We start from the raw sequence: 13,331 nt of genomic DNA on the forward strand, positions 1-13,331 counted from the left end.
ATTGGCAGTCATGTACAGTGCTCCATTACTTTCAGGTTGAATTCCAGTTATAGAACACTGTAAAAAAAATAAATGAAGGGCGTTCGATGAGTGTGAAGCGTGTAAGTAGTGTGACAAGAACAACAATTGTTTTGAATAAAGAGCCATAGAAAGAAGAACCATCTTTACTTCATCCTTGCTTGGTGGAAGTGTACCCCACAGCATAGAGTAAGTGTCACCATGATAATACAATTATCAATTTTCCATTACTATACTTTTCTAAATGAGGCCCTTGGTTACCAAAAAAGGGCAAGAGAAGCCATTTAGTGAGTTCACCAAGCATCACATTTTTGCTCCTCAACCATTCTCCTGTGTGACCCACGCCTCTTTATTTCAGTTGACCTTCATGTTCACTGATCGCGGGATTCCTGATGGTCATCGCCACATGAATGGATATGGGTCTCACACCTTTAAGCTGGTAAACGCCAAAGGAATACCCATCTACTGTAAATTTCATTACAAGGTACGTATGGATTGCAAGCAGTACCTGTCTTATACAGATCCTAAATATATATATTCTACCAGTAGCATGACGGGAGGCGATTTAAGATTTAGTGGAGTCCATATTTACATGTACTGTTTTGTTCAGCACAGGTGCAAACAATTCCAACAATTTCAAATTGAATTGAATGCGTACACAAAATATAGGTATTTTATTCTTCTAATGCATTTGTGGGACATTGTAGCTATCACATGTCAACGTGGGAGAAAATCAAGGTGATAATCTGTGTGTGTGTATGCACATTTCACTGGGCCCGCGGTCAAAAACGTTGCATCCCCCTATAGCTTCTAGAAATACCTAGGGCCGTGGGATAAAGATGGAAAGTAAGCATTTCTTAAAAGATTGAATGTCATGAAACGGATTTATTGCGCAATCTTTAAATGCAAAGAGCACACAATTTAATTTGGGGGGGGGGTGGGGCACATAGCTTTGCAACATTTTGAGGGCAGCGGAAGGCGGTGTCCCCAGCTGTACAGGTGAAGTTGGCTCCATCAGGGGGAATATCATTTGGCAGCGGTTGAGTGGACTAGCCACACAGTTTAGGGTGGGCAGCCTAACACCATTTATTCTGATGCTTTTTCTATATGGAACTGCCATAGGATTATTGCATGTGGGTACTAAACAAATACTTTCAGGTTGGGCGTACAATGAAATGGTTGCCCTTACACCACAGACCTTTCTGCATACTCAAGCAAGAGACCCTTTTCGAGGTGACAGGAAACTTTTGATTTGGTGAACCATCTATACCAACCGGTTGGCTCACAGGATCCAAGACTTTGGCTATGTACAACTGGTAGCTTATCGCTACTGTTTGTTTATCATTATGGTTGATTGTATTTGCCTTTCCAGAAGTTGATTGCATGCTTTCTGCGTTTTTGTGGTCACACAAGATTTTAATACCTTAGGTATATGTAATGCAAGTTAATATCCTGTCACAGTTACATTTATTTTGAGGGTCTCGGAGTGTCATCTGTGTCAGAAGACACTATGTTAGTACAGCCCTGAATGTGAAATTAATGCAAGTAGTTCTACAGTTGTCCTGACTGGTGTTCAGATGTACTCACGGTTTTCAACCACACGAGGATAGAGCTTGATCCTGGTTTTCAAAACACTGTGGTGTGATAGTGAATTTATTTTTCTAAATGTTGCTCTTTCTAATTCTTTTTAGACTGATCAAGGTATCAAAAACCTTCCTGTTGAAGAAGCAGACAGACTAGTTGTCACTGATCCCGATTATGGAGTACGTGACCTTTTTGATGCAATTGCTAGTGGAAACTTTCCTACCTGGACTTTCTACATCCAGGTCATGACCTTCGAGCAGGCAGAGAAATTTCCATTTAATCCTTTTGACCTCACCAAAGTAAGTACTGTTCTGTAATTGCTTTCCTATTTGGTTATGGCTTTTCACTTTGGGGTTTAGAACTTCTTGGGCACTCGGGTGGCATCTTTGAGGTCATAAAGTAACAATGCCATGTCGTCTTTCTGTCGAACAAGGGAACCCTACTCACTACTGAACCAGGGTAATTAAGCAGTATAAGGAACAGTGGTATGGTATAGTCATATATTGGTGCTAAAATGCGCAATCGCGATACAAGGGTTAGGGTGATGTCAGAAAGAACCACATACACCAATGGTTTTGTTGAACACGTATGTATTACTCCTATAATTAACTGAAATAGGCCGTTGTGCGAAGTGTCCCTAGTGAAACAAGAACCTACAAAATACGTGACATAATGTGACAATATTTACAAGGTGTCAAGGATTCTTTCTACAGAAAGCGACCATTTCAGAATTTATACAAAATATACAGCAACTATATACAATATGTGCTGAATCACTGGTTCACTTTCATCGTTACTGACAACGGTGTTTCGTCCCTTTATAGAGTGTAGGGTTTCATCAGGACCTATTATAGGGACATCTGGGAAAGGTAGAATAAAACAATGGGCCCGATGTAGGTAAATAAGAAATACCGATTCCTAAATACCGAATTTTACCGATTCGGTATTTAGGAATCCAATCCAAAAATTCTTTATTTCGGCCTTTTAGACCATAAAAGATACAATGAAAAACATTCAACATTTAAAAGACATCCACTTATAATAAAAACATGCCTATGTACATTTCATAAAAATCCATTTCATTCGGAGTCTAGTCATGAGTGGGAGTAAACATTACAATTCATATCAGTGTTCAGTCTTTTAGTAATTTTCTCCTTATCTGCCACATGGCCATTATAAACTTGCCAACTGCAAAGACTATGTGAGGTAGGGTACTTGTTTTCAGTATTCTGTACGAGTACAAGTGGCTTCGTATGCCCAAGTTCCTACATAATGGCGCTAGCCAATATTTCCTTGGTCTATTATAAGCTGGGCAGAAAAACAGAACATGAATTTCCTCCTCATCATGATTACTACACCCTGGACAGATTTTATCATCCCTCATTGTCCATTTGCAAGTAAAGGTTTTGATAGGCAGGGTGCCTAACCTCCATTGGATAAACAATTTTCTTGCTAAAATGGGGAAAATAATGTCCATAAAACCTTGGAATTGATAAGAATTTTTGGAATCCAGGAATTGATCAGTTAAAATGCCATTATTAGGTGCAGACACCAGAGAAACTAGACTTTTCTCCTTATAAATTTCAACCAGTCTTTTACAAGAGACCCTTTGGCAGCCTTGCTCAGGAATCTCCCATAGCTCGGGGAGTCTCAGGCGATACAATTATTTCTTTATAAAGGCCAACCACGGGATTCTATCACGCTGGTTCAATTTCATTACATGGATGAGGTCTTGCCTATAATGTGCAAGCTCGCCGGTGGTCCAGAGCCTGTGCCAAAATCTTAGCGGCTTTAGTTCCAAATCCTCGCCTATAGAGGGGAGACCCACATCAAGTCTTAAGGGAAGCAGGGGTGTGCCACGGGGGAGGGCCAGAAGACGTCTGAGGAAATTGTTTTCTACTCTAACAATTTCTGCCCCGGCTTTAAACCCCCATAACTCACTACCATAGGATGCGGCCGCTTTAGCTTGGGTTTTATACAGTTCTACTGCCGGACTGATAGGTTTGAAAGTAGAAGTGTTTGCGACCTTCAGAATTGCCCCTGACAATTGAGACCGCTTTAGACGGGATCTGGCTATCTGGGGGTCCCAGGATAAGTTCTCATGTAGGGTTACCCCCAGGTACTAGAACGTTTTTACCTTTTCCAGTCTTGCTGAACCCAGTGTTGGATTAGGTCTAGTTTTGGGGGAGGGGTTGAATATCATGAATTTGGTCTTTTCTGTGTTGATCTCTCGACCATGTTGTCTACAGAAAAGACCAAATCCATCTAATATCCGTTGAATCCTCATCGGGGATTTGGAAAGCAGGAGGGTATCGTCGGCAAACATGATAGCCGGTACCCTCCTGCCTGCCAACAGGGGAGCGTCATTGTCCCTAACATTGTCGAGATGGAAAATGACACTGTTAACGAAGAGGCAAAACAGGGTCGGCGCCAAAACGCAACACTGCCTTACCCCTCTGAGGACTGGGAACCTAAATGACAACGCTCCATCCCTCCCACACCTAACCTGGGCAAAATTACTGTCATGGAGCCTAATTATGGCATGTAGTAGATGGGTGGGAACACCCAGCTCCTTTAGGACCTCCCATAGTTTTTTGCGGGGGACCAGGTCCAAGGCTGACTTCAAGTCCACGAACACCATGCACAGCCTCCCCCCTCGATCCTCAGAGTTTTCCAGTAGAGGAGAACGAGGCGGAAAATCTGATCCATGGTGGACGTGTTTTTCCTGAAGCCAGCCTGGAGGGGGCTCAGAATTTCATTTTCCTCCATCCAGTCTAAAAGGTGGTCCAAGATGAGACGAGAAAATAGTTTTTGGGGGACATCTATAAGGCTGATCGGCCTGTAGTTGGCTGGGAGCAGAGGAGAACCCTTTTTGAAAATAGGCACTATCTCCGCCCCCAACCAAGTACAGGGGATCTCCATACCTCCCGCGATGGAATTAAAGAGGATAAGGAGGTACCGACCCCAGATCTGAGTGGTGTCTAAAAAGGTCGCCAGGCAATCTGTCAAGTCCCGGGGCCTTCCCCATCGCCAGTCTCTCTATTGCACTGACCACCTCGCCGAGGGTGAATTCTAGTCCAGCCACAGGATTTGGTGAAGTATCAGAGGCCGCATAATTAGCAAATTCAGAGGTGTCTTTGTACAATTTGCTAAAGTGGGCTTCCCAAACAGAAGCTGCAATGGTTGGCTCCACTGCAGCTTTGGGTTCTCCTGTGCCAGTATTTACCAAAGACCAACATTTTCTGGAATCCCTCGCTTCTAGTGCTAGGGAGAGGTCCTGCCATCTGTTCCAATCCCATTCAGATCTTGCTAGTGCCATGGCTTCCCTATATTTTCGCCTAAGCTCAGCGACTTTACCCTTATCAGTACCAGCTTTTATTGTGGCTATTAGCTCTGTCTTTATCTTTTTACAGGAAGAATTGTACCAAGTTGAGGTTCGAGTCTTTTTCTTCCTTTGCGCTACCACCGGGTAGAAAACCTCACCTAGGGCTCCCACTAAGTCTACATGGATTTGGGCTAGTTTCTCGTTAAAATCTGGGGGTCTAGGCTGGCTAATTAGTACATCCATTTCTTTTAGCCTGGGGAGTGCTAATTCATTGATTTTACTTATACTCTCTTTTGAGTTTGCCAGTTTCCCCCATTTTACCCTGCGTCGATTGGAACTGAGAACCAGATTCCCTAGGTCTTCACTGGGATTAGTGGATAGTGACCCAGCACCAAATGCGGGATACACCATATCTAATAAGAGTGCGTTGTGGTCACTGTCTGTTCTTTCGATTACCCTGAAATCCTGAATCTTGGACCACAGGCCTATGTCTACAAAAATGTAGTCCAGCCGCGATTCATGGTCCTTCCTATTGAAGGTGCACAATGAAGGGCTATCAGGAGTGCGCCCATTACAGGCCCTTAACGCAAAGTTTAATGTTGAGGACATAATTTGCACTGCGAGAGGGGACCAAGATTTAGGATGGGGGGGATTGGCATGACGGAACACCCCAAAAGTCATCTTCAGCAGTAAGGGCACCCTCCTTTAAACCTTCCAGTTGTTCGAAGTGACAATTAAAATCTCCACCCATCACTATCTTACAATCAATGGGAAGTTGGCTCAGGAATAAAGAAAGATCTTCGAGTGTAGGTGATTCCATGGCCGCACTGACTGGGCGAGAGTACACATTGATAATTGCCAAATTAAAGGCATTAGGCCATTTGAGTAGAACACATTGTATGTCCTGCGAGAACGTAGGTACATTCTCCGCATTACACCCAATATGACTAGCTACCCAGACCGCCAAACCACCTGAGGGCCTCCCTTTACCACTCCACTTGGCTTTAATTTCGAAGACTGCATATCCTGCTCTACACAGGGGTTCCCTGGCCCAAGTCTCTTGAAAAAGACAAATGTCACTGCTACCTACTAGGGAATCCCAGCCATTTGTATATCATTTATTGGCAATACCCGCCACATTCCAGGAGAGGACCTTCAGGGTTTCGGCTGGAGGTTTTGGTCCCAGCCCCCCAGTTATCTCGGGTGCCGAGTCCAATAATGGAACTTCGGGCCCTTGCGGTGATATTTCCAAGATAGGTGGGACAGCTGGTGTAAAATTAGGATCGGGCGGTACTATGGGCGTTAGGTTATGACCAGGTGGACTCGGAAATAAGTTATTTACTTGGCCCCGGGCTCTAATAGAAATTAAGCTCTCCCGAAGGGAAGCGTCAGATCCTCGGATGCCGGTATCAATATTGCCTCTCCCAGTCCCCTGTCCTACAGTTTCACTAGCAATACTTTGGATGTGTCCAGTCGATGCACCCTTTTGGAGTCAATCAACCTGATCAAGGCAACTGAATCTGTTGGGGTGTACGTAGTTGCCATGGGCAGGGATATCATTGCGGGGGGGCCTGTATCTTGACCCATCAACAGCAAATCCCACTCTTGTCCAGCCATCGTCCCTCCTCAAAGTCAAGTCACGTACATTAGGGTAGAAATACGACAGGGACTAATTCTATGGATGTATTTCCTGAACTCCCAAGCCAATTACAAATGTAGGTAGCAACCTGCGGACTCTTAAAGCTTACAATTATGCAATCCCCCATACTTTTCTTGGCAGTGTGCCCAACCCATGGAACCCTTCTAACCATAAGTACTTCTCCTCTTAGATTAGGTGGAAGGGGCCTTTGGACATTTAACCAGCTAATAACTTTATTACGTAGGGAATCATAGGATTCCACAACGTTGCTGGAAAGCTCTAGTACCCCCATCAGAATCAGTGTAGGCTGCCGCTTCTGGGGGCAGATTAACTGCTTTTCGCCGGTTGTAGGAACTAGGTGGCCGATTTGGACAGTTAGCGGTTTCATTTGATGGTCTCTCCTGGCCAGATGAGCTGGCTGGAGCGGGTGGCTTCGACCTCCTGGCGGTTGGTACCGGAGGCAGTTGCCTAGGAAGGGGTACAGGGGCAGGTTGTGGCGGGGGGACTATGGTAGTGTTCTCCCGGGGAGGGAGCTATTGGTATAATAGGAGCTGCAGTGATTGTAACAGTGGGGGAATGAGAAGTCCCAACATCAGCCCCGTGAGCTCCCTGTGTGCTTACTCGTGGCCCTAGTTGGTCGCCACCCCTACCACTTGATCTTTCTATAGCTAGCCTCAATAGAGTCTAATTTGTGGGAGAGAGGATCCAAAAGGCTTTTGAGGATATCAGTGAGGGAGCAGATGATATGCTCTGAGATGTTAGGAACAGCCCCGCCAAAAATAAATGGGCCGGTGTGCGTGGGTATAGGAGTGGGGGGTGGAGGGCTCGCCGTTTCCATGACGTTCCCCGTGATAGATGTTCCGGGAGCGTCCAGGCTATCTTCAGTATTATTCATTATGGGGTCAACTTTGGCCCTTTTAGCACCTTTGGATTTCCTTGATCTTTTCCTTTTCGGGGCAGCATCGTCTCTGTGTCCCATATGCTCTATTAATGCAGGACCGTCCCCCGGAGCCCTAGGTGGAACTAACTCTGCGATGGGGGGTGGTTCCACCTCATCAATGACATGTAATGAGTCTCTGTAACTATGAGAGTTGGATGGTGTCCTTAGCTGTTGTAGGACGGACTCTATGGTTTGATCAATGCTGTCCATGAGTGATAAGTGTGTAGCATCGAGCAGTAGTGATGACCTAACATTAGATGGTGACCCCGATGAAGCCAGATGTGAATTTTCTATGCCCTCCGCAATTTGATTTTCCAGCACAGTGAGTCCCTTATTGACCACTGTTTGCCTTTACAAGAAAATTGTCCAAAGTACCTGAGACCAAGGAAGCTGCCTTGCTTCTTGTTTCTCTAGTGGCCATTATGTTAGGTCCGAGCTTCTAGGTAGCCAGGCGGGAGGGTAAGGGTAACCAGGAAGACAAAACGTTAGGGGGATAGCCCGGTCCGGTCTCGTACGTTCTCTAACGGCCTCAAACAGCCCGCCCTTTGCCCGGGCTTAGCCCCGGGCTAAGTCCCGCGCGCGTCCCGCGATGCGTGTTAGGAATTCAATTAAGTACCAAGTGTGGGGTGGGCGGGGCACGCCCGGGAAGAGGCACCAGCTGTGGCTGAAAGAGATAATGCTGGGCCTCGCAGTCCCGGGCGCCCGCACTGGCTCCTCGCAGTCAGGAACTTCCCCCGTAGAGTGACAGCCTCGCCGTGACCAGAGTTAGATAGTTTTAAAATGTTAAAAGTGGCACCAAACAGGGAAACACAATCCAGGAATCCAGCAACTGCTACGAGCGATCGGTATTTCATATGTAGCTAAAAAATCGGTAAAAACTGAATCGATAAAATTTATTACCGAATCGGTAATACCGATTCGGTAATAAGGAATCACCTTCCCATTCATTGCTATGGGCCTGGAGGCCCATAGGAATGAATGGGAAACTATTCCCTATTACTGATTCGGTAAATACCGAATCGGTAATAGGGGGAGCATATTCAAAGGTGGCAGGGTGTCACATTGACACCCTGTTGCACCCCTGTTTCGTGCATGTGTGCACATGTGGCGAACATGTATGTCTGCCACATGGCACTGAGAAAAAAGCAAAAAATGGTTTTATTGAAGGTATTCGGTATTTACCACCAACTTGTAGTTGGTGGTAAATAACGAATCCTGATAGCAAAAATGCACTCACTTGAGTGCCACCTACAAAGCTTTTAAGGATTCGGTAATTTACTGATTCCTTAAAATAAGGATTCAGTATTTTACCAATTCCTTAAACTAAGGAATCAGTAAATTACTGAATGCTTAAATCTGCCTCCTACATTAGAAAAGGCTAAATACCGGTCGGTAACGGCATAATTTTTCGGCCGTTACCGACCGGTATTTAGCTACCTACTTATGGCCCAATGTGAGGTCAGCATATGGCCCGTATATCGGCACAAATGCGATAGACTGGATCATGTAGGCAAGAGGAATTTGTGAGGGGTACCTGAATTTTCAATTGCTCAGCTGCTTGAGGAGAGTGTGCGAAACGTGGGTAATGGTGAAAAAGGAGAAGGCACTCACAGGGAGACTCAGCCGGCTTCTGTTCTGGTCATGTGAGGATTAAAGAGAAAAAAGAAGGAAACCAGGTTAGAAAAGGTAGACCATATCTCATGTCAATGGGCTCATTAGTGGGGGAAACTACAGGTGTAGTGCAAGTGGAAAGACTTACCCCTGGTGAGGGTGTAGTCTGGCAATCAAAGGATAATACAACGCTGATACTGATGATACACCTCGGGTTGTGTGGGCAGGTATGGTAACTCTGGGGGATAAGGTAAAAGATCAGGACCTGTGGGCAGAGGGTACATGTGGTTGTACAAAAATGAGGATTACCCCTAGCGGTAATGAATTCTAGGCCAACCAGGACTGGAGGTCCATGATAGAAATCTTACCCAAACGTGGCTTGTGGTCCAGTCGATTTAGTATAACGAGCGGATCTGTAGTAGACTGTCCGCATCACTTTGGGCTTGTGCGAAGATTCCTATGTAATAAGGAAACGAGTGTTAGTTTTGGGCTTGACTAACAATGTGGTTAAAGGTATGCGGGTGCTCGAGGCACCAGGCATGTGTCTAACCGTAATGGGGATAAAGTTACATGAGGCACGTGACAGTGCTACGTGCTGTCAGCAAGACCGCATCCGTCTGCTTGCTGTTGGTCAATGACACCTAGCATGCGCTCGCTCTCACCCTTGTATTGCGATTGCGCATTTTAGCACCAACTTTTGACTGTCTTCTTTCTATACCTGCTTTCAAAGCACAAGGTAGAGCTACATAGTTGCATTAAGTCAGCACTAGTAACCGGGCATAACATTAGATAACATGGACTGCAGAGTGTATTATAGAGATGTTTTAGCTGTAGCACCGTATGCCAGCACTGATTGTAAAACTCTGGACAACGTATATCTGAATATGCATGTGCACTACGCAGTCCTATAGTAGGACAGTGTTTGAAATAGCAACTGGACTAAGATGTTGAGCGGATCACACCTTGACGGATGAGACATACAAGGGGACATAGACACTAGGACAGGAAGTCACTAATAAACTGTGATTGGGAGTTAAGACACAGCAGGACAGAGACAGACACATTGACTTGTGTACTCAAGCTCTGAACAGGAAGGTTCTGGAACAGGGATACGTAAGAACAAGAGTACGTGGACTAAGACACAGAATGGAACGGACAGATCCACTGGGAGAGATTTGCACTAGGAGACAGAGGCACTGCATTGGAACAGGAAGACTACACTGCCTCTGGGACAGGAAGACCACACTGCCACTGGGATAGGAAACAGACACTAAGACGTGCACAAATACTCGATTTGGAAGATATAAGTACAGTGCGAATATGAACAATGAGACAGGCGTATATTGATCACTTGACAGGTACACATGGATACTTGCACAAGAACACATATGGACATGGAGAATTGAAAGCTCATCCCTTAAACATATCTGAACGTAACCAATCAGACAGACTAGATGTGTGAGCATGAACTCTCTGAGACAAAGATACTCTTACTAGACATATACTTTTGGAAACACTGCCTTTAGACTGTAGAATAGAGATATACCCCCACTATGAAAAGGAGACCATGATACCAGGAAACACTTGGCCATAGAAGCTTGGACACTGACCATCACACCTCATCACAGGTATGTAGGCACAGAGAAGCACCTAGATGAGGTAAACCAGGACATGGGAGACAGGGAATCAGACACAGGGAAGGATAGAACCCGGATCAGACAAACATGGACTGAAGTAATGGTGGCGGCACGTTACAAACCAGACTCCGGTCGCTAGGTCCCTGCTAGCCCACAGTGCATGGAGGCCATGACAATGGGAGACGTAGCGTAGGCAAATAGAAGTATCTTAACATATGTGTTTGTTTCATAGGTTTGGCCACACAAAGATTATCCCCTCATACCGGTGGGCAAAATGGTCCTGGACAGGAACCCTGTAAACTATTTTGCAGAGGTGGAGCAGATGGCATTTGATCCAAGCAACATGCCCCCCGGCATCGAGCCCAGTCCTGATAAAATGCTGCAGGTAAGAGCGAGCTCTTATTATACTACCCCATATGAAGTTCACTGTCTAAACAAACTTGTACAAAAAACAATATTTAGAATGTAACATTCCTTCCAGATATTAATTGTATTCCAATACTATGGTATCATTCACTTTTAAGCACTTATCATCCAGTTTAGGAGTTCAAAGATACGGGGAGTCTTTCTTCTAAGTCCTAAATACCCAAAAGGGGAACACAAGTTGCACCTTAGTAAGCAGAAGTAGGTGTAGCAAAGAAAAGTACAACATGGAGTCTGAGCAAGAAGATGATGTGGAACAAGATTATAGCAAAAAGCGATTCTTAAGGTCGGCTCACTGACTTCTTTCAAAATATGAAATAAGCTTACGCCACAACTTAGTAATGAAACGACTGGGCTGTGGGCCACACCGAACATAGTCGAAGAGCGCTTGTTATCATCCTCACCCTTGTTGAGCTGACCAATAGGTGCCTGGTTGTAAAGTGAGTCCACGCGGCCTTAGATCTGCTGGTAATTTTAGGATATTCCATAGGTACACACTAAGTATTTTCTCAGCTTAAGGCAGGAGCATCATAGAAACACACTTCAGCGGTAACAGGTAAGTGGTAGCTGCCTGGGAGGAAAAAGCACAAGATCTATGCAACCATGACTACACAATTCAGAACAAACTTAATTTTTACAGTATGAACAGTTAGTCCTCTCCGACTGTTACCTCAGTACAGACTGAATTAGAAGTATCCACTAAAAATTGGACATTTCGATTAGGAAGATAATGGAACACGATTCTGTTGGCTTCCCAATTCACAATAGATTTGTGGTGACGAGGAAATTACCAAATCTTTGTTCTCTTTGTGGAACTTCAATAGTAGTTGCATCACTTAATGTCTGCATAGACAGCCCACCTGGGAAGTCTCCGGCAACAGTTATTGGACAGAGTTAGGGAAACTCCTGCATTTAATTGTACTGAAACTTACAGCAGTGGTGCTGGCACTGCAGCCCATTTACCCATCTTGAAGGAAGTTGGAGCTGTCTCGGACACTAGTACTATAATGTTTCCTAAAATGTTCTGTGTTCAAATCCTGTAGGAAGCAGATGACTCAACCATGTTTCATAAGCACTCACAGCTCTCCACATTAAACGTGATGCAGTGACCACGTAATTGGAACAGGCTGGTTCTGACTTTAGCTAAATATAAAAAAAAGCCCAATTAAGTAAGATCGATTACCATCCTCGCATCCTGAATAAGATAAAACTGTATGGAGTGTAATTGTTTCCCTCTCGTGCGATTAACACATCACATACAAGTCAGCTGTTCACCCTGATCATATCTTTCTTTATTTTATTTCTTTTCTCTCTGGGTTTTGCTGATAGGGTTTTTCTCTCTAATACTTATTCGCAGTCTGTTTTACTTTCTTTACATCAACTGTTATACTGAATGTTAGAACATTTTGAAAATCCACTAAACTACACCATGGACCTAGGCAGTAAAGCAACACCACTCGTATTCAAGGAGGTGCAGATAGTCTGGAAATTGTCCAAGCATCTAGAGGACTCCTATTTTGTTGCACGTGTGTTGTGGCAGACACCTCAATTAGGGAGATGAATCAAAATCAATTATCGAACATCTTCAAAATATGTAGGACATTCTCCAATTGATTTCCTTGTATCAGCATAGCTTAATAATAGCAATAATTTTCTCAATCAACCTGGAAAACTTGGGAGCGTGTGGAAAGTGTATTTGGTTCCATCAGGTAGATTTCTGTACGCAGTACATCCACTTCCATTGATACCGAGAGTGGTCCTCAAAGTTGACGGTGCACCCTAATAGTGTTTGCTTCATGGGACCCACAGATGAGTCTGGTCAAGGACTGATCAAGCTCTAACCTCACTAACATCTGATAACGAGGAAGGATGACCAGATATTCCCTCCCAGTCACGCACCTACAAGCCTGAAAGCATTTTAATCCATAGAATTTAGAATTTACATATGGTTGAGGGTATCCATAAAATGCTTCAAACAGAAGTACAGTGTTGCCACGATAACTTGCAATAAAATTTCTAAATGTTTTTGCACACAGTGCAGGAATAAAGGTTTACATCCATTTCAGCACTTCTAATTGGAGGAAAGTTTTAGGAAATGCCTCCTTTTATTCTCAAAGATTCAAGTATTAAGAGTTGGACTCGTCACAACATTTC

General features: G+C 44.4%; 1 protein-coding gene across 1 annotated transcript in view; it reads left to right on the plus strand.

The window, feature by feature from the left end:
* LOC147729277 (catalase-like) overlaps positions 1 to 13,331 on the plus strand; it is a 94,888-nt gene that overhangs the window by 59,379 nt on the left and 22,178 nt on the right. Inside the window, exons 6-8 of the mRNA XM_086959592.1 lie at positions 377 to 502; positions 1,710 to 1,901; positions 10,987 to 11,139. Coding sequence (XP_086815718.1) covers positions 377 to 502; positions 1,710 to 1,901; positions 10,987 to 11,139 — 471 coding nt within the window. The remainder of the gene's footprint in view (positions 1 to 376; positions 503 to 1,709; positions 1,902 to 10,986; positions 11,140 to 13,331) is intronic.

Source organism: Lissotriton vulgaris, chromosome 2_2 (genome assembly GCF_964263255.1).
Source record: "Lissotriton vulgaris chromosome 2_2, aLisVul1.2, whole genome shotgun sequence".
NCBI lineage: Eukaryota > Metazoa > Chordata > Amphibia > Caudata > Salamandridae > Lissotriton > Lissotriton vulgaris.